The 25795-nt window shown below is 38.5% G+C and overlaps 1 protein-coding gene across 3 annotated transcripts in view; it reads left to right on the plus strand.

Moving 5' to 3' along the window:
* The window catches only part of DPP10 (dipeptidyl peptidase like 10), a 441914-nt gene that overhangs the window by 298679 nt on the left and 117440 nt on the right, over positions 1-25795 (plus strand). For 2 of the 3 annotated variants that reach the window (XM_040069480.2, XM_040069479.2), the window contains exon 4: positions 16739-16833. In XM_040069480.2, the coding sequence (XP_039925414.1) occupies positions 16739-16833 (95 nt within the window). Of the gene's footprint in view, positions 1-463; positions 648-16738; positions 16834-25795 lie in introns of those variants that run through there. The other variant, XM_040069481.1, reaches the window with a different exon arrangement.

Genomic DNA, 25795 nt, shown 5'->3' on the forward strand with positions numbered 1-25795 from the left:
TATAGCCTGTGCTACTGCCTCACATCAATACTGGGGTAATCTGTGCTAAGAAATACTATGCACAGTTATAAACTAGACACCAAGTGATAATGACTTATTAAAACCCTCCAAATGGCCTTTTTAAATGGGAAGTCTGCGTGGTGGTACCACACACCATATTAAATTGATTAGTGTGTAGCTTTAAAAGGCAAAATTATAATCGAGGTATTACATGTAGCACCACATAAAGTACTGCACCTGGAACAGAATGAGGTTAAAGTCCTTGCAAAGCCAAAGTGGCACTGAAGTCATCAATACCTCCCTTCCTGTCATTTGCCACTTTATTCCTGTCAGAGTGGCCGCTCCATGATTCCAGGGAAAGCTCTGCTCCCCCCTGTTTGTTCATGCTCCACGGAGAGCTGCTGTCCTTGTGCAGCCACCCCGTGCAATGGGTTCATGACAAAGTCCCTGATTTTGCATTCAGGCTCCGACACCTCCGTCTCTGCCGAGGGCTCGCTGAGCTCCGCTCCAGAGTCACTCCTGACGAATGTCTAGGGCAGCCACTCAGATATCTTCTCCATCTATTGAAAAATAGCAGGATGAGCAAGGGAGGTTTGTCAGCTCATTTTGCCTGCTGTAGATTTGAAGCGACTGGGAAATGTTTGTCTGTAAGTATGAATTTGCTTTTGAAATCCAGTGAGCTGACTTTTTACTTCAGTGCCTTTTATTTGCTGTGAATTTCCTGTAACACTCAAGCATTACCTGCAAAGGTCCTTCATGAATAGCAAAAACTCTTAATGTTGACTGAATGCAAAATATAGCTGTTACGTTTTATAGGCATGTTTTGGTCTGTATTTCTCTGTGTTACAGGAATCACCAGTTGGTGAGCTGAAATAATCTCTGATGTCTTCCATAACGAGAATAGTCTTTCTTAGTGTTAGTCATTTCCTCTGAGGGGGAAAGATTAATTTAAGGAATACACTGATGAACAACCAGCAAGAATTTTGGCGTGTTGTCTGTATAATTTCTTAAATTTTTTTTTTGATCCAGATCATAAATATTCATTCTGATTCTGCCACAAGCAATGACAATTATCCTCTGCAGCATTTCCCCCACATCTTTTCTATCTTCATATCAGTTAAGATAGTTTATCTATTTCTTCTTGTGGAAGGTGCTTCCCACTAAGATGAAGAGCATTTGGAAACACATTTTGATCCCTGAGTGTCCTTCTCTGTAAGGGCATCTGCTTCTCTTCTTCTATCTCATGGTTGTATAATATGACTGATAACAACTACTGATTCTTTACTTGAATAAGGAATATCAGAAAACTGGATTTTTGTTTTAGTTGTTTGATATGGGTTTGGTTGTTGATTTTGGTTGAGGTTTTTGTGTGGGTTTTTTGGTGTGTTGTTGTTGTTTTGTTTTATTTGATTGTGGTTAATTTCCTTCTAGATAGAAGCTTTATGGAAAAATTAAAAACTTAGATTTTTCCTTTACTCCTATATCTAGCAAGCCCTGTTTAAATTTTTTATTTATCGGTTCTTGTGTCATGTTTAATGAGTTGAGACAATCTTCTCTGAAGAAAAATTGAATCTACAAATCCCTTTGTAGTATTAATGAGCTACTAGGGTGTAGGCTCATGTGCACCTTTATTGCTGTTAAACATGTTCTTTTAAGTTATGCTCTGTTTGGCATATTTATGTCTTCTTGTTGCTGCTTTTTAGAAGAATTTATGTCTTTTTGATAGATTAGTTTTCCAAAATGATGTGCAGGAGGTCAAGTTTGGTGACTTTAACAGTCCCTTTACTCTTCGGTGTCATTGTTTCTGGTCTCTGACTGTATGAGTTCCTCTAGAACTGCCATCAGGTAACCAACCCCATAAGTGTTACCCATTTATCTTCCTGGAGCTGGAGAAAGTCTGATGTAAATAGAATAAAGCCTGGTGAAAAAAAAAAAAAACAAAAGAATAATAAAAAAAAAAATTTTAAAAAAGGAGTAATCCAAGGGTTATAATAATAAATAATGAATGGTTTATCAGAAAGCTTGGAAAGGGCATCTTGGAAAGGGCATTTCTTACTGCAGAAGTGCTGAAGGAAAACTAGACTAAAACTTAACTTTTCTATGCATTCTTTTAGACTTGACAACAGTTTCACCCATGAAATATAATGCAGAATCTCTTTTCTAGCGCCCCTTCCCTGGACAGGAGTGACCCCCCCAGCTGGCTCTCTGAGCTCCAGTGTTTTACACGCATCAGTTCAATCTTTGTTCCAGTATGTCACCAATGGAAGGATGCAGGGGCATAAATAAACCTCTCATAATAACAGAACTAGAAATATTGGCCATTTTATTTTCTGGCCAAGTGGAAAACCTTTCTGGTTGGAATTCTCCTGGCCACCACAATTTTTGCTGCCATCTAATGAAGGCATCAGAGTGCACTTTTGCCGCTGCCAGCAGCACCATGAGCAATCCCAGAATAAAGTATTATAAACTGTTTCTGTACTCAAGCTGCTCAAAATCTTTTTGAACTGAAAGGATACAAAGCCAGGCAGGTTGTTTTTATAGCTGAGGTTGCTCTGGGTGACAGGCAAAGCGCTCTGGATGTGATACAGTGTAAGCGATGTAGAAAGCAGTGCCTTTGTCACTGCTGAGGTTTGCTCTCGGGGTTTTGCCCCTATGACTTATCAGTCAGAAGTTGCCTCAATGTATTAAGCTGTAAAATATTTTAACATTTTCTCTAAACTGATTTTTCTTCTTATGGAAGAAAAACTTATTTAAAGGGGAAAAAAGTCACTAGTTCTGCACTTGGCAATACATGTTGTCAATTATATTGATTATTTGTATATTAGTTTGGCCAGCATCTTGGGTGCACAAGTATATCTAAATGAATTCATGATCCAGATTAAGTGACTCTCTTAAGCTACTTAGAAGTGTTTACTTCACATTTTTTGCTATGTGAACTGCATTCTTTTTTTAAATAAGCTGTGTGAAATTCTGGAATTGATACTATTTTCTTGGTGTGCGAGATGAATAATCACGTTATATGACATGATTGATTTTAATTGGACATACTGAATAATTTAGTGTATGAGCACTTATCAGACAGGTAGCAGGACTTCACAACAGGATGGGTATGCTTTTAAAAAGGATGAGTATTATATTCTACAAGGATATAAGAAATCCTGATGCAGTCTACAAAAAGAAGCTAATATTTACAATTTGTTAAATATTAGTAGGACTTTTTTATTGCATTTATAACTGGTGTATGAACATTGTCTGATGAAATATGTAAAAATAAATGTTTGTATAGAGTTAGATGCCACATCACTTTAGCATTTAACTGTGTTAGGGAATACTAACATTGGGCTGTTTATTCACTCTCAAGTGTCTCTTTTACAAGTGAAAAATAAATGCAATAGAACCTCAGATACTAATTAGAAGTAGCACCTAGAAACCCAGAACCTGGAAATAACTCTGTGCTTAAAGATTTCAGAGGCTTTTTGTCTGAAAAAAGCTAACAGATTAGAAAAACAATGAGATGCAGATTGTTTATCATATTATGCTTTATTTCCATTGTCTTGTGGTGTATCAGAAGAAGGTTTTACTGGCTGTAAGACTGCAGAAGCATGAGTGACAGCTTTTTTGTCTTTTCATAGCTGAAAATGAAATTATATTCCAAAGGTACTCCTGTAGGTATTGCTTATTTACTGAAAATGAATATATTTTTCTTTGCTTTATATGTTGTGTACTCCTGATATTTCTCCTAGAGGTAAGGAGAACAGTGATTAAGTCCTGAAGCAAGAACTAGATCCAAGCTGTGCCAGACTTTGTCAGTGATGAGTTTCAAATATTTTGAAAGTTACAGTTTTCTCCCAGCTGCTTTCCTTGCTATATGGAATAAGTAACCTGCTCCTGCCAAGAGTTACTCTATTTTCCTTTTTTTTTTTTTTTTTTTACAGTGAGAATTAAAGCACTTCCCTCTCCTCTCTTCTTATCTCCCGAACCAAATATGCCAAGCATGTCCTCATCACTGAGCACAGACTCATAGTGCTGATATTTCACTCCAGGGAGCTTGGAAGCTTTTCTTCCTCTGCCCTGCTGCTGAGTAAGGAATGTGAAAAGTCTTTCTTGGAGTCACTGGTATCAGGCCAAGGGTTCTTGGCATCTGCTTGAAACAAGACATCTATCCTCAAATGTAGTAGCTATTTCCTTCCTTAGGAGATAGTTTCCTTCCTGGGAAGCTCCAGTTCTGGGTTCTTGTCTCAGAGAAAAAAGGTGGAATATTTCTATTTCCTGTTCAGGGCTGTGCCTTGAAATCTGATCAAATGCTGGGGTTTTTTGTTTGTTTGTTTGGTTGGTTGTTGTTGTTTTTGTTGGTTTTTGTCTAAGATGAAAGTAAGTGTTACAGAGACAGTAATGCTGTCACTTCATGTTTAGGGAAAATGCCACAGCAGAAAAAGGAATGTTTCTGCTCTGTGCAGATTGAATATATGTGATTTTTTTATGGTGTATAGAAATTTATGTGCACATCCTAATTAAATTATATAATAGAAATTGAGTAGTTGGGTGCATCTTTATATCTTTGGATAAATCGCTGTATCACATAACCTGTGTTTTTACCTTAACAGTGAATTGTTTCAGTGGCATAAACTCGATTCAGAGAGTTGAAGTGGGCACTCCCCAGAACAGAGCAGAATAGGCTCCAATTTCTGGCATCTCCTTAGTGTGCTTTGCATTACACTGTAAAGTTAAATGGATTTCTTTTATTGCTAATTCCCCCCAGGCTTTATTATAGTGAAAGGTCTTTAAGTAAGGTGTTAATGGCATCCTAGTAGGATTTGTTTTTTTCGTTTGTCAGCTCATAATGTTATATCAAGAGCTATGGTGGTTTCTGCACTGAAGTATTTAAAGCAAGCCTGCATGCTCTTTATTAAGGAAAACCCAACAAGAAATTACAGGCCTGCTGCCAGAATTGCAGGTCAAAATCCTGTAATCTTGGCTCTGAAAGAATTCAGGATAGAAGTACATAATGAGCTCTTTTGGCCCTGGGATCTCTGAATCTGCATAAAATGAGTGCAATCTCTTCTGTTTCCATCAGTTCTGACAGTCCAGCCTTTATGTACTTGGAATATATAATTTGGAAGACAATATCAAATTCATATACTTGCTATGAGTTTGTTGAGCCGCTAAGTGGCTTCCCTGTAGTGACTTAAATTTCAACCTGTAAACCAGAATAAGTTTGTCTTTAGAACTACAAAAAGTGATCTACAATTGGGAAATAGGGGAGCATTTCTGTCTGTGTTTCAATTAGGTGCATTATTTTTTTTAATTCCTTGGAAAACGGAAACAACAAAATCTGTTAGACAGTTTCACCATCAGGAAAATGTTTACTAAAGATGATAAAAATGATTAAGTGTAAACAAATTTAAAATCCCTCATTTAGAGAGATGCTTAATATTCTTCCAAAGCAAAATGTTTAGGCGTGAAAATACGGATGTTCTGCCAAAGTCAGAGTTACACCAGAACAAATTTTATTCCTGCTAATGTATTTGGATCAACCTTTCTTTCATGCCCTTATATTCTTGGTAATGGAGTAGAGGAGAAAATGCAAGAATCTTCCTATTCAGGCTTTCTTCATAGCATAATGGTGCTTATTATAGATCCATTTAATAATTGCAAATTATGAGCACCAAGTATATATTTTTCAGATATGGCACTCTATTTTATTCAGTCCTTTGAGATACTGTCCTTTTTTATGGTTAAAAAAAAAAAAAAATCTAGAACAGAATTGAACAGAATATTTTCTATGTGTCTAAATCAGTTATTAAACAAGTATGGACTTTCTAATGAAGTTAGCATTTCAATGAAAAAATTACACTTTTACTTAGGGAAAACCAGAAACTAAAAAAAAAGAATAATAATCTGAAAGGGGAGCCTAATTCAGATGAAAAATAAAAGCTGAATTGCTTGAATTCTCTTATCAGAAGCAGTTAAGAGGTGTAATTCCACAGAATAATTATTGGGATAAGTTTGGAAACATAATTTAAATATTTATTCTTTGAAACTCATGTATGACTAAAGCATGGAGAATAGGTCTACTGTTTCACCTTCACATCACACCTGGCAGAGGCCTGTACTCCTCCATTTGTTGGGAACGCTGTCAAATTGCCCCTAAATGTTCATGCTGGTAAGGAACAATTGCTGGTTTGCCAAGAATGCCATTGTTCAACCTCTCCTTGATTACCTTCTTCTTGTAATATTTCCGTTCAGCTACGTTTTATTTTAAATTCATTGTAGAGATAAACTGCACAAACCGTCCCTTACCAATGTGTCGCCTTTGTAATTTCGAAGGAAGCAAAGTGAAGCACATGATGATGTTAAGATAGAGACTTAATTGCTTGTGTCTCTTTCCATTTGGAACTGAGACTTCATCTCTGAGCCAAATAAAATCTGTTGGCGAGTGCTCCAAAATGCAATCAGAATCCTTTCCAGGCCGGTATGACAGGCTCAATCCTGATGTGTTTTGATCAAGGCTTGTTTGGGTGATTTTGAGCTCACACCTGAGTTTTCTGTTTGAATCCTGAGGATAAGACACTTTCCTAGGTCGTTTCCACTCCAGACCTGCTTCCTGCTCTCATGGAGTTTACCCAGAGCACGCCAGGCAGGGCAGGACCTGCTGGGTCAAGCCAAGCACTGTCCTGGTGATCCTGTAGTCCCTGGCACTGCCTGTCCAATTCCCCACACTCCAGCAGAACACTGGAATTACATGTACAGACGGACCAATGGCATCCAAAATGAATGAATGCCAAAGGAAATTCTGCCAGTGTTTTCAGATGCTGGTGCCAAATCTGTGTTTCCATATCTATGCTGATTAGATACCTACAAACTCACCATTTAATTTTCCAATTACCTGGCATGGTTATTTCCCAAGAACTTCAGTAGTACGGTAGGCGATGAACACATAAAAAATAATACCTAAATTGCTTTCATTTTGTGAGTTGAATTTAGATGCACAGGATTTAATATTTCTGGGCAAAAGATATTAATGGACACATATGATTCTTGAATATGTAATTTCTATTTAAAGTACAGATGATTGATCAGTAGAAATAATTGAATATAGGCAAGTATTTAAGGTTCATAAAAAGATACAAAAAAAATCTCAAAAGAGTGCCTTGGTGTGATTTATATATTACTGGGTGCATGATAATTCTTCCAAGCTAATGATCTTCATTTAATCAACATGTTGTTTTCATAAATCAGAATGAGATTTGGAAGAAGCAAGTTAAGTAATGGTGAACAGAAAGTTGCCTACCTTTGTTTACTTTTATAATAAAATACTTTGTTTGTCCTTCAGTAGCATAAAATAAAACAAAAACAATTCAGCATTGTCAGTGTGCGCCTGGAAATCCTACTCCATGACCTTGTTTGCCTTGGATGTGCTCTGCTGGGTGTGCCAGACTCCCAGGAGCTGGATTACGGAGCTTGTTAAGGACAGCCCTAGGGCCATGCGGATGTCATGGCTGTGATGTTTTCACTGCCTGAGCCGCCAGCTCTGCCTGAGTCAGCTTGCTGAGATGCCCTCATGGGGCAAAAGGGAGTGAGAAAACTGCAGCCCTACGGCTGCTCCAGAGACTGGCCTTTTACTGGGATATGCACATAGCCACCGAATTTTAATTTGTTCACTTGTTGGGTTTTTCTAGGAGATGCCATTTGTGTTCTGGAGCTCTGCAGAAGTAGGGATGATGAGCCCTCAGAGCTATGGTTTGGAAGGCTTAGGGAGTTCACATTCCTATTGCAAGCTGAAATACTCAGTTTTATTTGAGATTTGCAATTGTATAGGAGTAGAGAAGCATATAAATCTCCCTTCATTGAAACCACTGTCTTCTCCAGAGTGTAGCCTTGCCAATTCAGCAGTCTGTGTGAAATCCAGCCCGGGCCACGCTGCCGGCTCCAGAATGGAGTTGTCCGTGTTCCATCTGGCTTGACTCAGCAGAAAGGTCAACTCCCAAGGCTGCCAGAGAAGTGCTGCTCTATTGTGGTACTTTATTATCCCTCTGGGGAAGAGGCTGGAATAGGATGTGTGACCGAAACGGAGACTTTGTTCCCTATTTTCTCAGTAGTCCAGGGACATGTACGCTATTTGGACAACAGCTGTCTGAGTCCATTGCCAAGCTGGCTCAGTGATGGCCCTTGGTGCAATGCAGGAGAGCAAGAAAGTTTCCAAGTAGTTGGGAAAACGGGGGAGTTTAGTCGGAATTTTGGAGCTGGCAAAATAAAATGTTTCAACAGCATGTGATGTGGGCTGAGAAAACCAAAGTGTTGTTTGAAGTTTCACCATTCATCATCTTTAAATGTTTTAGCAGTTTGTCTAATTTGAAGGCCCTCTCTCTGTCTCTGTCTCTGTCTCTTTTTTTTTTTTAACATAGAGAATGGCTAAAGAGAAGTGTAGGTACCCAAACTTGTGTGGCACTCAAACAGTGATGTGGCCGAGAAGGAAGGCTCTGCCATGAATGCAGCCACTTCCCCTCCCTTTCTTTTGGGTGATTTACTGATTTACTGCTGATTTACTGTTAATAGCATTTCAAACAAATTGGAATATACTAATAGACTGAAGTCTATTATCCTAGCTTTAACACAATGAAATTGTGTTTAATGCTTTGCTCTAAGGGGGGGAATGAATATCCCAGACATTTTCCTCCAAGTAATGACAGAGATATAGATGGAGATTTCTGCGTTATGAATAGTGGGATGGGGAAAGCATGGGGAGGAATGATCGAAACAGTCACATTTTGTGCTTTAGTCCATCAACTCATTGCTCTTTGGGTTAGATAACTGCCTCCTATTTATGTTGGCGCACACTTAGATCTTTGCTTCTTTTTTTTTTGTTGTTGTTTTGTTTTGTTTTGTTTGTTTGTTTGTTTGTTTTTTTTGTTAATTTACTTTGTATTGCTTTGACCAGTTGTGTTCTAAAATGAGAAAGACTTTTAATTCTTCTTATAGGAGAATAATTATGGCACAACTCTTACTTTCTTGCAACTTTTTCTAATTGTTAGGCATCTCCTTGAACTATGTCAGCGTCTTGCTTACAGATTATGATTTGGAAAGCTGAAGCTCAGGTGTAGCTGTGTTATTCTGAGTGTGCTCTTGAAACAGAATATGAGACAGACCCTGCTGGGGCAGCCTCGACTTGAGGTTTTGAATAAGCAGATCCATGTAAAGGGGCTGTGTTCATTCCAAAGCAGAGCAGCAGGGGAGCAGAAGAGAACTGCATGGCAGTTTGTTCATCCAGGGAGACTGGAGAAGAAATAGCTTCAACAAGCTGCTCTATGCCATGGACATCAGGACCAAAGCCCCCAGTTACAATTTAAGTTACAAGTGATTTGATAAACTTCTAGGAAAAACTTGGAAATTTCTAAGTTAGAACAGCTTTCCATTACCATGGAAGTAACAGAGGAATACTTAGTAGAGGAGTAGACGGTTTCATTTTGCTGTGAAAACTGAGCTGACAGCACACCTGGATTGCACAACTTGTCTGGGTTGCTGCAGCTTTATTCAGCTGCATTCTCTGTGGTCACTTGCATTTCAGTTTTTCAGCCTCTATCTTTGTTGTCTCTGTGAAGTAATTTTAATTCCCTTGTGTTTCCGTCTTTCCAGTATGTCTAGAAGTGATGTAGGCAGGAGACAGTGATGTTCTTCCAGCTGAGCTTGTCACAGACGTTACAAGCTGTGGCTGCTGGTCACTGTCTTTATTGCCTCCCACAGCTCTGCAGTGAATGTTTCCTCATCTGCTTCAGTTCAAACTCCACAGGCTTGGTTTGACTGCGCTATGTATTTCACTGTTGGGATTTTTTTTTTTTTTTCTTTTTTTTCTTGTAAATCTATCCCATCCAGTTAATATTCAGTAGCTGTCTACTCCCTCTGTTCTGTCTGAAGTGGGTGCAGGGTTATGTGATACTGAGGCATGATCCTGTGCAGTTGCATGACAGGGAAGAAATCAATTTCATAAATGAATATTGGCTGTTGAGCAGAGTTGAAGATTTTCCTATATCGACACGCTAAAGTAACTGGGACCACTGAAATTGGCATGAATTGAGCTTGACTTACTCTGCAAACCAGTGAGTAGATTAGGAAAAGAGGAGATACTTTGAGTGTGGATGGAAATTTGAATTTTCTAGGTCACTAGAAAATTGCCTGGTCACTTCATTCTGAAGTTCAAGAAGATAGGAAGAGCAGAGCTGTTTCGTTTGTGCCTGGCGGGGTGCTACTCTCCATTACCTGTAACTACTGCACTGTAAGATCTCTGGTTTTTACTTTGTTTGCATTGGGCGTAGGTAGGAAAAGGAAGCAGGGATCAGAAAGAACAGGAATTACCTGTGTGTACAACTTTGCAAGTCATTTTGAGTAGGAAATGTTTTATAAACTAAAGGATTGTCTGGACGAGTACTTTCCAAGAGTACATTGCATTATAAAACTAGTGCAGAATAATTTTTGTCTTGAGAACATAACTAACAAAAGCCTAAATTTTAGAAGAGCAGTGGAAATCTTGCTCAGCTGACAAGTGATTTTACTAACATATTGAAATTTGGTCTGTATCTCAAATATCTTTGTAAATGACTATATTTAATTAGCAAACACTTCATTAGACAAAGTATTGTCTAGCAGCCCGTTTATTAAATCAGAAAGCATTCTCTTTTTAAATTAGCATGACATTTTCTATAATTAATTCGATGAAATGCCATCTGCAGTTCTAATAATACTGTGTACAGCAAACACTGATGGACATATGTGTTGACTGCAAGGTATCAACCTTCTTGCACGCCTGCATTTGAAAAAAACCCATAAAATAAAAGGAAAAGTAGGAGTATGACTTGCTAATGCTGCTGTTTGTGCTGCAAAGCAGAATTTTAGCTAAACAACCCAAAACTTAGTAAATATTTTCAGTGGGAAAACAAACATTAACAACCCTCAGGTTAACACTGTCAGCAATTTCAGAAGACTACCCGGAGGCCTCCTTATTCTAGATAGTATGGAACAGATTTTCAGCATTGCCTGAATTATTTCCTTCTCTTTTCTTCACTTTTTAGACACTACTTGCTCTCTCAAGACTGTTTGATAAATTGCCTTAATACCTGATGGTTTCTGAGTCCTTTGGGCAGTTAGCTTAGATGAAGATTTACAGTGCTCTGTGCAAATGACCAGCAATTAGCAGTCTGTGTACCTTCTTTATAAATCAGGTTTTTTGTCAAACTCTTCAATATCAATATTAGTAAATTCTAAACCTCTTTTGAGCCAGGTTCTAGCAAGCTGGTCTTGGCCTGTATCCATTGAAATTGATGTAACCAGACAAGGTTCTCTCTGGAATTACCATTAAATAATTATGCCTTATTATCAACAAGTAATAAAAATCTAGCAAATATTTTACCAAAATACTTTTGTTTGGCAAACAAAATGTACATTAACTGTACTGTGAATTTAGTAAGAATCAAGTTTCTTTACACTCAAAGAAGTGCTGTTGATTCTGGTGCTCTTGTCAGTGCTAGCAGCTGCAGAGATTATTCACATTAATCTCAGTGAACATGACAGCAATGTAGATTTACAGGCTAGGCAGGTTTTAGTTTTATAATAAGCTTGGATTGCCATGATGCCTATTCAAGACTAAAGAATAACTCAATGTGTATTCATAGGGCTAAAATCATCACTTAAAACCTCTGAGAATGGAATAGACTGGGTAGAAATGCAAGTCTTGCCTGGCTAAGATGAAATATGCACAGAATAGTGGAGGCTCGGATTCAGTAATCTTCTAAGTCCTGTGGCTTTAGTGAGCCTGTGATGCTTCTCTGTATTTTCATAAATTCCTGAAGTTCATCCAGGGCAGGATCCCTGCTTTTATGCTTTATCAAGGAAGCCGCACTGGTTCCTGAAGCTGTTGGATCTTTCCAAGTGCAACACAGATGACTTTTCAGTACTCAGTTGACTGATCATGTCTCATATCTCTATTGGTCTGCAATCTCTTGTAAAATATCCCAGATGTAGAGACCTGCAGAGATGACAAAGCATTTCACATCCCCTTTGCTCATTCACATGAAGGACACAATTCCCTTCTCTCGACTTGCTGCTGAATTATGCAGATAGCACCTGTGTCAACATCTTAAGGCATGCAGGGAGACTCTTGGAGTTACTCCACGGGAGGAAAAGAGTAAATGTGATAAGCAGCCTGGAGCTTTTTGTGTCACGTACAGGTCTGAAGATGAAAATACCACCAATAAAAGAGGAAAGCTTCCAACTAATAAAAGTTGGATCAATATTGATGTGAAAGTGAATAGAATACTGGACTAAAATTCAAGACACTTGGAGGTATGTGGTAGTGTGTTCTTTCAACTCAGTCTATGTAATTTATATAACAAGATGAGTTGATTAGTTTCAATGAAACTAGAAAATGTGAAACATGAAACTAGAGTTTATACTCCTCAAATAAAGCACCACCATTCAGTGTCCTGCTGTCAGAAAGCTAAATCATTAAAGGCAATATAGACCCTGGGCCATATTCTCGCAGTAGAACAATTCGGGGATTGATTTGCAGTGATGGGGATGCATTTAAAGATGGAAGTTATTCCATTTTCCATTTTCCCCCTGAACAATACAGGATTTTTAAGTAGAATTTACAAAGGCCAGGGGTTTTTTTGTGGGTTGGGGTTTTTTTGTTTTGGTTTTTTTTTTTTTTTTTTTGGTTCATAAGAACATAGCATGTGTAACTGTGAGTGCTACAACAAAAGAATTCTGTAGCATTTAAGATATGGTAGCATGTTGTCAATTCAATAAATGGGGGTAAATTCAATAAATGGATGTAAAGAAATTATTGCAAAATTGATGGGGGTCAAGCTGCCTGTCAAGTAGGAAAAGTTTTGCATTGATTTCTTTTCATTTTATGATAGTTTGCTTGTACTTTGACATTCCCTGGAACAATTTATATTACACCAAGCACAGTGTAGAGCTGCATTTCCTGCCAACTCATATCCTGGTCTTAAACAAAACCCAACAGTGTTGAACCTATACCAGAAACAATAGTCTTAGTGAGGCTATTTATAAGAAATCCCGCTTTTATTTTAAAAAATACTTGAGATTATCAAGGTGCTGTATTTATGTAGTAGTTCTGTCACTGAGGGCTATATTTATGTTATTCATATATACATCCAAACTGTGATTTAAAATGTGTGGATTAATCATTTCAGCAGAATGTATATTCCATGGTCTTTGCCTAGAGACAGCTCAGATGATAAAAATATTTACTTTTAAAAACATACAATAGCATAAGAATTTGGACATTTAGCCTTGCAATGATAAAATAAATTACCGTTGGCTCTGCAGCTAGTACAATTCTGTAACAGGTTGTTGCTGACTGAGGTGAATTTATTCTTCTGTGGCAATCCCAGAATTCTGTTTGAGTTTGTTTTCATGTAATATTTTAATCAATGTTGCATTCTTTGTGAATGCCAAATAAGTTGTAGAGAACCTGTTGAGCATCGAGTTGTGCTGCAGAAGTATGCATCCACTAGGCAGCCTCCTCAGTCAGCCTTAGAAATAAGGTCAAAAATGAAGATGGAATCAATTCTTCCTGAAGATAGTTGTGTATAACCCTGTCTACCTCTTTATTTATTTAGTGATACTGTTTTTAATCCTCCTAATGTGTTTCCCATTAATTCTGTTTGATATGAGCTTTGGATGTCATAAAATAAATCAAATACCTTGGACAAAAAACTCAGTACACAGTTTCAGCAGAGTTGCCTCTATCAAATGTAACACTCTCAAATTTTTTTAACATGATCTATATTCTGTAAAGTGTTATTAGGTGTTAATTATATTGCCAGCCACTATTTTTGTGGGAAGAATCCTGGATTTATTGTGCCATTATTTTATTTGGTACTGATGTCAGGATAACATATGTACAGACCCTTGGTTGTCTGTCTTCATGATTTAGTGAAACAGAAAAAACTAATCAGTTATTCAATGCTCTGGAGTTCCCAAACTTTTCAGAAATTTGAGAACTATTACAATTAGGAAATTTTCAATCAGTTGTTTTTCAGACTGTTTTTGTGTGTGTATCATCCACGGCTGGTGACTTGATAACACATACAGAGGCTTCCTCATGTTCTCCTTTGCTTAAGACAGAATGCTTTTTATTCTGGTGATGTCCTCAGATCAATAATATGGCTCTTCAGGCTGCAATTTGTGCCCAGCTGAGAGCTTTACACATGATACTACTGCTTGTTTCAAATTAAATGAGAATTTCTTTGATGTACGAACTCTACTCCTCTGAATGTGTTTGTGAAGTGTCAGAGGTCCCTGAACCTCCTTGTGGTGAAGGTGCCAAGATAATAATCAAAACAAATCCAGCAGCTGTGCAAATGGACGAGGCTAAGGATTAGGTATTGTTTTCTTTTTCAGAATTTCTGACTCTAGGTAATAAATATATATATATTTAAAAAAAAAAAAAAAAGTATGTTTGTGTCTCTTAGTTAACATTTGAGCTATCAATGAAAAAAATCATCATCATGTGGTGTGACCATCAACTATCACATTATCCAGCCTGAAGAAATATTGATTGGAATGGGACTTTCTTACTAATTGCTATGATTAATTTTGAAGACTGTTGTGCTCTGTGTTTATGTGGGATTTTGATACAATCTTTTACCTGAGAACCTCCATACATTTTGCAAGCATTCATTGATTTATGCACTTGAGGAGTTAACTACTGAATCCAAGTTCAGAGAGGTATAATTACTGTCCAATAAAGCCTGGCTTTTCAAGAGGTCTGACTCAGTTTTCTGCTCTGATTGACTGAATTAAATTTTCTTCTAACTTTAGAGCAAGGGCTTTCATTTATTCCTCTCACAGTATTTGCCATTCCAAATGTTGTTTCACCCCTTGTGAAGGACTTGGAAAAAGAGCCTTAGGACTATATATTTTATTCGTGGTCCTCTTAGGAATTTTTAAGGAAAATTCTGGTTTTTGAGTGAATTGGTTTTGGTAGGATTAATTAATGAGGCACAATGCTATAAATCCTGCTGGGAAATGACATGTAGGAGAGTACATAAATGAGGAGTAGCAGTTTGTACTTGTTTGGGTTTGGGCAGCACATTAGTGTCACCTATGGGATCAAAATGCATGGTTTGGAGCACCTGCTGTTCAGTGTCTCGGGGTAATTTATGCCATTTCTCACAATATGGTTCAACCATAACCATGAAGCTCTTTAGTCAGGCAGCTTCATTTTTTCCACAATGCTCAGCACTGTAATCCAGTGTCATTGGCATTTTCAGTGCTGGGTTTCCTAGAAGAATACACGCAAAATAGCCTAAAGAATGCTGCAAAAATTACTGTGTTCTGTAACTGGTAACCTGGAACCAAGTAACTGTCTATGAAGTGCTGTTCCTTTCTATTCAAAATGAATATTTGAAATATTTTCTCTTTAAAAGGAGCTGCTGTTAGTTCCACAGTTCACGATGTGATTTGCCTTCCTAAACAGCAGCTCTAATAATACTGTCCTAAACTCCATCAATCCCACCCCACTTCCCGGCCATGCTCCTAAAATAGCTTAGTAAGCTCTTCAAATGAGGCTTCATTAATTTTACAGAACATACCAGAGGACATTCACCAGTGCTGTATATCTCGAGTTCCTGTGGAGTCAATTAAAACAGAGCTACATTTTTCTGAATAAGCGAAGCATTTTTTTTATGATAACATAACCTTTTTCTCCAGTCATGTTTACTTCCTACTTCATAAAATTCAGGGATCTGTAATGAATTTCTCAGGCATTACTGAGGATCAAGGAAATTATTTTTTGTTTCCTTTAGGCTTAATTTAGAATTTTTCTTCTGCTTTTTACAATGTTATAATAAAATTGTTTCATTTAATTAAGTATAAATCTCTTACATGGGTGTTAAATAATCTGAGAGAATCAGCATGCATGCTATTCAATCTTGTTACAAATAGTGGAAAATTTGGAACTTTTTTTTTATACTCAAGGCTGATGTAGCAATTGTATATTAGTTGGAAATTTTGAAGGTTTTGATACAAGCAAATACAAAGTATTTTTCATATAAATCCCAATTAATTTCAGGTGGGGTTTTTTGTTTGTTTGCTTGTTTGTTTTGTTTTTTGGTTTTGTTTTTGGTTTTGGATTTGGTTTTTTTTTTTGTGTGTGTGTGTGTGTGTTAGATTATTTTTCTCACAAGTGATGATAAATCAAGTGAGTGGAAAAAGGAAAAAGATGCAACAGTTCATCCCAGTGTTTTAAATGTTTTGCAAATGGACCTACTTAGCTTTAACCCTCCTAACATTCAGTTCACAAGAAAATTCAGTATCCTGTGGCCCAGCATGAAACACACAGAGTATGGGCTGTCTTAAAATAGTCATGACTTTCTCCATCCAGTCACCAGAAAGACAGACCAGTACAGAAGTTTTGTTGGAATTACTTCTAAGGAGACATGTGAATATGATGTCCACCAAAATCTTTTGGTTTTTTGCAAAACTTTGCTTCAGTATATGGCAAAAACATAGATGTATTGAATGAGGTGAGCATGCTGTAGGGCATGTAATTTTGTAAACTAGTAATTTTGAAGCTCATGAGGCAAATCAACAAAGCTTCTGTCATGTTTGTGTGTTGTAATAAGGATACTGTAATTAATTTAACATGCTGGTTCTCTCTACAGATGTATTAAATTCTCAGTGTGTTTGTTAACTGCTTATTTCTTTGCCATTGCAGATACAGCAGTGGTGTATAAAACCAGGAATGGACATGTTGTTGAACTGAATGTAGAAACAAATACAACTACGTTATTACTGGAAAACACAACTTTTGTAAGTAATATATATTGTCTGCTTCTTTCTCAGAGGAAGTCTGCTAACATTTTTTTCTTGTAATGGGAGGGAGAGAGAACAATGTATAAAAGTTAGAGGAGATATATTCATAGCCTAGACTATATATAAATGAAAAATATAATCCATTCCTCTGTCAGTGAATGATTTTTGAATGAAGTTATTTGTTGCTTTATTCAACCTCTAAATGTGGGAGGATTTCCTGTTGTTTGTGCTTTGTTCAGACCATCTGAATGGTGGGTCATGCTTGGCATATGTGCTGGGGAATCTACCTGATGTCTGTTAGGAAAAAAATATTTCATGAAAAGTGGGAATGCTACTCAAATTTTGAGAGTTTTTCACTATTAGAAAAGGGGGAAGTTGTTTAAGATTCATAGGAATATTCTCCTTAAGGGAAGTAAGTATGCAAAGTTAATGTCATGCTAATCTCTGGTTTAGTTGTTTCTCTATGCTTTACTGGTGGACTGGATGACTGGGGGGATTATTCCTCTTGACCAGTAAAGTGTATATCCGTAGATGTTTTCTGGCTAGCAGTGATTTCTAAGAAGTACTTTAATATTTTAGTCTGCATTTTCTTTTGCTTTGCTTGGCACTGTTATTCTCAGGGCTACCACGTACATTCCACCCTGTAATTCTCGTTTATCAGGGTTTTGCAGCATAATTGTGTGGCTTGTCAATCTTTCCTCATAAATACTCCATGCAGACCACTGGCTGTTATTGTTAATCCCTGTACTTTTAATTTAATAAAATCTTTTACACCTGCAGACTCAAAAGGATGATTCATTTTCATCAGCACTCTTTGGCAAAGGCTGATTTTATTCCTGGTCTGTTCCTGGCCTTTGCTGATAGAGATTCCTCTTTTCAAAGCATAAAGCCTCGGGTGACCTTTACTTCTAACTCCTCAAACAAGAAAGAGTAGAGTAGAACTTCAGGAGAAAGAATTTGATGCTGATTTCCTAGGTCAGTGTAAAGATGGAGGAGGATGGAGGAGAGAATTGTATTTTAATGGGGTGGGTGGGTGTGACTCCTCTCCTGTGAGCTGCACCCTTCCAAATGCTGGGATGTGCATCAGGGTACCTCTTCGCCCAAAAAAGGCTATCAGACACAATTAAAAGTTGGTGCAAGGGTGAATTTCTGTAAAGTACAAACCCTGAAGGATTAGGAAGCACTTTCCCTGTGTCCTGGTTAAGGGTAAATTTGGGAGAAAACCTCTGAACAGGCTCCCTCTGGAAAGCAAACCTAAACGGCTCCTCCCACAACTGGTCTGGGAAAGAACTTCCTTGGAGAAGAAAGTGGAAAAAACTATTTATTTAACAAACAAAGTGCCCATAAGCATAAAGAGTGAAAATATGAAACCATAAAACCTTTTGTTGTTCTGAAATGAGATGGCAAATTCTGAAATTCCTTGCCGTGGGTAGCTCAGCTTGCTCAGTCTCAGTCCCTCCGGAGGTCCAGGCCCTGGTGGCCTCAGACGCGCCTCAGTCCAGAGCAGGTTTAAACAGTCCCAAGAAAAAAAAAGCTGCCCTAGCTAGCTAAAACTAACTAAAAGCACAGGAGATCTCTGTCCCACCGTCTGTGTGTGCTGCACACAACACCCTCCTGGAGAAAGAATGCGGAGGAGTCAGGCACTTCTCTCAAAACAACCTCCACGCTTCTCCTTCTCCCCACTCCACTCTCGGATCCAGTCTTAAAGGCACTGAACTTAATATACAGCACAAACAGAACACACAATTGGGGATACAAGCATCATAAAGTCACCCCAGGACGCCCTGTTACCCATTTATTCAAGCGCTTGCCTGGCCAGTGAGGCCTGTGTCAGGCCTGTGTGGTGCCTAACTCGAACACAAGCAACTGCCTGGGCATCCCTGGCTGTGAGACACGACCTGAATGGCAAGACTTGAGTCTCCTCACAGATGAACTCGTACACTTTTGGCTGGAAGTGTCTGGCCTGTGCTGTGGAGTGTGATGCCAGCAGGACAGGCCAGGCTTTTCAGGCCGTTACGCCACGCCAGCCTTGCCAACTGATGATGGGGTGGGAAGAGCAGGCTGCTTCACACTGCGAGTGTCGCCTCGTTCTGCAAAGTTGTTCTTCTCTGGGCTTTTTATGGAGCTGATTTATCCTCCATTCACACAAACCTAGTGAGCTCTAGACTCTAGAGATCTGCTAATAATTAGAAATGTGGGAAACTGATGCAAAATAGATAATATTCAAGCAACCGTTTAGCAATTATGGGTGGAAAAAAAAAACCAAACCTAAGTGTAATTTTTTTTTCCTGCAGAGCTGCTCTCTTTACACAGCCAAAAGTTGGGAGTGTTATTCTTAAAAAAAAAAAAAAAAAAAGTCAATTCCAGCAATTAGTATTCATGTGGAGGAAGCTGAAAAAAAGCTGAAAACAGAGTTTTCAGCAAGTTTGTTGGTGTATGTTTGGAAGAGAACAGTGGGATGTCTTCTGTGCTGTCTGCTGACACGGTGGCCAACAATCCTAACACGGTAACATTACTGAGGCAGGCTGAAATCAAAAGCTGTCCTGTTCTGAGCTTGACTTACACTGATTTGCACTGCTAAATGTAATCTTCTAAAGTTAGACACCTGGATCATTAATCAAACATTTTCCTCGCTCAGTGTCACATCTGCTTAATCATCGGTGCATAATTAGAATGGTGGTGGTTTAATGACTCTGCAGAGATGTCTTGGATTAATAAAAAATACAGCAGAGATCCAACATAGGCAGTGAGAATGCAAGTTCCTTCATTTTTCCCTATCAAGGTGTTTTAGTCATGGAAGAGTCACCTTTTGATGAGAGTTATTAGTCTGATTTCAGTCTGCATTTGCTCTCCTGTTTGCCTTTGCTCAAGCAGCCACAGAAATGGCATGGTTTTCCTAGTAATGTTGGTAATTGTCCATGGAAAATTGAACTGCCATGATAAACTCCTTCTGCAGAGGCAAGGGGCAAGTAATGACTCTTTGCCACCCTGATGGGACTGTGTTTGAATCAGCAGCTCAGAGGGGATTTTCTTTTTTTCCCATCATTGCTCATCCCCTGAAGCAATCTTCCACCGGGCTCAGATCACTGGCTCTTCTTTTGCATCCTAGAGACTGCCACTCTCCTGCAAAGTGCACATCTTTTATCCTTCTTTGTGTTGTTTATTGTCTAGAAGCCAGATATCCCTAATGAGTATCTGCTGTGCTCACTAAGTAGGTGTATCATCAAAAAAGCAGGTGGCAGGTTTGGTTATATTTAAATCCCTATGTTAACATATATAAAGATACCAAAATCCCTCAACCTCTAAAAGTACCATTAATAATAGTCATGCACCTGGAAAGAAGATAGGCTAGTGTTTTGTCATTCTAGGATGCACACTTCTCTTACACAGGGGAAGTATCCTTCCCAAGTTCCTGAATTAAAGTACTTTTCTCCAGTATAATCAGGTTTTATTTAGAAGGAGAAGAAATTCTTGCACTTCATTTGTCCTTCTAAATCAGAATCCTTTTCTGTAATCAATTAATAAAACAGTCCAGCCTTTATATAATTAAACTATCAGCAAAGCTATAGTGGGTAACAAATAAAGTGCCATAAGTGAGGAGGGTAGGTTGCAAAGCACAAAGAATATCTGTTAACATCTCTGGCTGTTATTATTTAAGGATGTTTTCTAATACACATTTTCCTCTGACCGTATCCATGTAGTGCCTCCTGTTTCAGCTGTCTCAAAAACAGTTAATATCCTTAGCCAGCGGCATATAAATGTTCACAGCTGGAGGCTGGGCAAGTCTCCTATTAAGAGGAGCCAGAAAAAGCCCTAGACATTAATCACTGTGTGGCCTCCTGGTGTTTGAGTTGCTGCCTCGATACATGATTACAATATGTTCTCTATCATCTCTCTGGGCTGCCTATCACCCTGATCCTAAGTGACAAGCCTACCAGTTTTTCAGCATTTGTCAATAGTTTATTGCACTTTAAACTTCCAAAATGAGTGGCATTATGCCACATTTAGCTAAGAAATGTCATTATTTAGCAAGCATTTTATTTAACGCTTCTGCCATTGGCTGTTCCATAAGGTTGGTAAGAGCAGGTTACCAGTTCACACACAGCCCAGCCACAGGCTGGAGAGGAGAGCACAGAGGACCACATGGATTCTTTAGCTCAGGGAAAGTTGTCCATCTGGTTCCTTATTCTAGCTCAGCTTCTCAAGTCTTTTTTTATAACCCTTACCCCTCCAACAAGTTTTATAATTCTTAAACACACAACAAAATCAAAAAAGCAAGCACAGAGAGGACAGAAAATGTGTGTAGGGGCTGGGTGTTCTGGTGTGGAACTTCCCAAATGTGTTGAATTCTCTGAAAGACGTTTTGCCTTCATTTCTCCCTCCTAAAAATGCTGCAATAATTATGAAAGTGGTGACTTTAGTTAGCCCTCAGTTTCAGCGGTCTTGTGTTGCATGTATTCAGATACCATGCACGCACCCCAACAAACACTCAGGATCCTCTGTCAGAAATGAGTTTACTGGGACTCCTCCAGTCTTTTGAATGTGGATGATGGGATCTATTTTGAATCTGGTGATTTGTTTTCAATACCAGGCAATACAAGTGGAATTGTTTTCGGTTTGTGAACTCTAGAATAGGGTCCTGTATTTACTACAGCTTTCCCTCAGCTGTACTCAGTAATTCCTGGCTTGCTGTGCCCCTTGATTTCTGTGCTCTTCCACAACTCTTTTCAAGCTCAAAAGGAAACTGCACTGTGGTGCGCAGCAAACAATTGTTGCTGAGTTTCAGACCTGTTTCCAGAGGCTTGTCAGGAGCATCCCCTGCAGCCTGTTGTTGTGTTACTGTGGACCATGCTGTACACAAAGATGGAGAGGGAAGGACCTTGCTTCCTGCTCTTGGTGTCAGAAGGGTGACAGAGCAGGAGCAGTCTTGGCTCAGGGATCACAGCCAGGCTGTGAAAGCCCTGTGGAGACCTTGTAGCCAAAGGCAGAGAATGAGAGCTTCAGTCCGGGCAGAGCTTTTGGCAGGGACCTTTTTGTGGTGTTTTACAGATCGTTGTTCATAAACATCCCGACTTGTTCTCTTCCTTTTGCTACGTTTTTGGTTTTGTCCTGTGCTCCCCACCACCACAGCCCCTCCCTCTTTTGACAGGCAACTCAACGCAGCATCATAATGTAAATACAGTTCCTTTTTTGATTAACGTAGATTTAATTGCAAGAGTAGTTTACATGCTTATATTTTAAGATGCTTGCATAAGAGATTAATGAAAGGGTGAATAATAGTAAATACATTAAATAACATTATATAACCACATAAATATTAATAGTTGTTGCAAAACACACTGGACATTTTGATGACCCACACATGTTGTAAATAGGTGGTTATGAATATTGTAACATTCTCTCTACTCTCCCATGCTCCTCTAAGTGATCAATAAACCTCCTCAGCACAGCCTTTTAGTAGAGGAGGTTTTATGAGGAAGGGTTTATTGTTGCAGAGCACCACTGTGCATCGAGGTGGGAAAGCCTGACAGATGGAATGGTTTGCAGTCACTGTGGTTTGGTGTCACCACTGGTTTTTGTTCAAGTCAAGGAGGTTTCACCATAGAAAATGTGAAACTGTCAGGTTATGGCAATTCTGTGTGGGATTTTTCTAAATAATATTCCTGGTGAGATTGTTCCTTGATATAGTTAAGGGTTAACTTTGTCAGTGTTCCTGGGAAATGTGAGGGAAAAACTTCTGACTGACCTGTTAGAGGTTCTTGTCTATTAGGGAAGCCATGGTGCAAGGCTCGTGGTTGGTTCATGTCTATTTTTATGTCCTACAGTTCCAGCGTTTGGGGAATTTCGTTCTTGTTTTTGAGAGCCACCTGTGCATAGCATGGAAGTCCGCTGAGATCATATTTTAAGGCACATTTTTCTTTTAAACTGGACAGGAATCCTGAGGGTTAACAGTTCCTAAACCTGGAATTGCAGCATTTTTGGGTCTAGATTAAAGGCTCAGGTGACACAAGAAGCACCGTATTAAGAAACGTAACCTTGGAAACCCAAATTTTTCATCATTCCAATTATAGCACATTCTTCTAATTATAACCCCTCTTTCTCTGAGTTTCCTTGTTTTCAGTGTTCTTCTGCTGGGCTCCACTCTCTGCTGCATTTTCATGGTCCATCTTCTCTTTTCATTCACAGCAGTGGCAGTGAAGGAGAATCCCATTGTTCCCTGGGTTGCTGGTGCTTCCCAAGGGAACTATGATGTGCCAAATGCCTTCTCCTCTTACAGCTCCCATAATTCCATCCCACCTGACTCCTTTTATGCCATTTGGCCAATGCCTGTCTGATAAGTTGAACTGGATGCCTGTGAGTGCTGATAAATTCCCATCCACTGAGATTCCACTACACCTTTAAGTTAAATTTCTGATACAGATGTAGGTGTGCAATAGAGGGATTTGTAATTTCCTAGGTAGTAGTGTTCCCACCAAGCTCTAAAGTTACATTCCTGAAGGTCTTAAAATATTTTATTCTGGGTGAATAATTATAATAATAAAAAAATCAAACCTATAAACTAGAGCCTAAATGTGTGTTAAGGGAGCATTAAACAAAAACTGGAGGAGAATAGGAGTATGGAAGATGAAGGTTTCATCTTCAGGGAAAAGAGAAGCACAAGAAATTGAAACAGCAGCAGGGGTAAAACTGAAGGAAAAAATCCAAACCCAACAAATAAGTAAACTCCACAACAGTGAACATTTCTTTAAATCAGTTTTAATTGTGATTATTTACATTATTTCACTTCAAACTATCCAGCTGAAACTATGGAAAAATAATACTGTAAAGTATACATGTTACAAAAATATTTTCACAAATCTGTAACTCTGTTACAGATAACTTCATCTGTTTGCTCTATACAGTGTTTTTAAAAGATTATGAATAAGGCACTCATTTAAATGGCATAGTAGTTAAAATCCACAAAACCAGTAAACCAAACATTTCATGGTATGTGAAAGACGAAGAGAGTTGCCAGTCCATCAATAGGTCAGAACTAGGGTTTAAGAAAACAGTTGAAATACAAAGAGCTGATACTAGGTGTCCTTGCAGAGCCTAAACCAAGCCTAAAATTTCTCTTAAACACAATCATAACAGGTATTTCTCTTAGCAGGAAAACACACATAACATGTAAATTTAGAAAAAGAAAGAAATATTGACATTGGAAATCAAACTTGAGAATATATTGTTCACTGGAATTCTGTGTTCCATTTTAATCACCCATATGGAAAGGTGGAAAAAGCCAATTTTTTTCCATGAAAAACTATATTTTAGCAATTCGTGAAAGGAGAGGGAAACTGGAAAGCTGAAGGACAAAAGCCTGTTCAAATTCTCTGTCTTTTTGCCTGGATATGGCTTTTACTGCTGCAATCTATGGTGGCAGTGAGACCACTGAGGTCATCACTGTCAGGAGAAGAATTAAAACTCTTATCACATGGGGTATTTCAAAGAAACCTAGAAATACAATGTTCCATATGGTTAGATCCGATTTTACAGTCAGTGGGGGATTTGGTTGAGTGAAGAATGAAACATCAGGTATAAGGATCATTTATGTCTGAAAAAGTGAAATTATGTCAAAGGCGGCAATATAGGAAAAATGGATGGCAGGTGTGTGAATTAAGCATGGAAGACACAAGTGTTAAAAACCCCTCCATTTATTTTGCCTCACAATTATACAATACTGTGGACTGTAACCAATTTAAGGATTACAGCAATTTCTCCAGTCCAGATGTTTTCTGGTTGCATAGAGCTAATATTTTTCATAGGGGTTTCAACTCTTGATGGGGCTGGGTAAAGGAATATAAGGAAATTCCCTTCCTTTTTTCCTTGTCTCCTGCCTTGCCTCTGTTGGATTTGGAAAGGGATTAGGATGTGCACGGAGTGCAGAGTGTTAGACTACCCCAGCCCCTAACTAGCTGATACTGAGCAGTGATGCAGAGGGAAACCAGCCCTGCTTCTGCATCTCTGGACTGTGCCTAATTAGGCAGCTCTGTTCCTCCTAGTTTCAGAGCTTATTTGTCCAAAATTGCATTTCTTAGAGATCAAGCACAGCAAACCCACAGGGTTATAGTCACATGGGGCAGCATTTAGGTCTGTCTTCCTTAATGAAGGCTAAATAGCTCCTGACAAAGTAAGAAGCTTGAGAAATTGTGGATCTGCACACCCATGGAACAGTCATCCTCCAGGTTTTTGAAAGTAAGACACCTGAGGGTTGTTAATTCCCAGTGTATTTCCAATGTGGTATTTGCCCAACTCTTCCTTTTAAACTCAGAAATGTGTTCTCCTGAGAAGAGAGCAAACCCTTAGGGTCAGAGTCCTCACAAGCTGCTTTTTAATGAATAAATATATTTAATCCCTGTAGAGACTGGCCCGACAGATGATCTCCCAGAAGCTGGTGTGGTATACATCTCATTTCCTACAGCAAGAACTGAAACTTTCTTTTAAGCCTTTCACCAGCTGATCTAATCTCCTAAACCATGGTTGATGAAATCCCTTACACATGGTTATAGGGGGAAAAAAAAGAATTCTGTCTTCGGTTTTAGTGACTCACAGATCATGAGTTTACTTGCCATGTAAGGCAGGAGGAATGAGTCAGGTGATTTAATTTCCTGTTCTTAATGTAGAAGAGCTCCTTCTGTGCACATAAATAGGCAGGTTCTGAATTGCCAAAATTGTGCTTGTCTTTACCAAAACCCACCCTCCAAAATGAGAATTTTAAGGAAATTCTAATCACTTTGTCACTTAAATCTCTCTGCAATTCTACTAGAATTAAACACCTATTTCATTAAAAGCTTGATTGTAAATCCAACTTAAATAAATAGTTTTTATGATAATTTAAAGAAATCAGCATTGCTATCAGCTTTGGCAATGAGCACATGATTTCTGACTTTCAGTTTCTTATTTCTGAGGTGAAACATTAAAA

This window comes from Hirundo rustica, chromosome 7 (assembly GCF_015227805.2).
Source record: "Hirundo rustica isolate bHirRus1 chromosome 7, bHirRus1.pri.v3, whole genome shotgun sequence".
Taxonomy (NCBI): domain Eukaryota; kingdom Metazoa; phylum Chordata; class Aves; order Passeriformes; family Hirundinidae; genus Hirundo; species Hirundo rustica.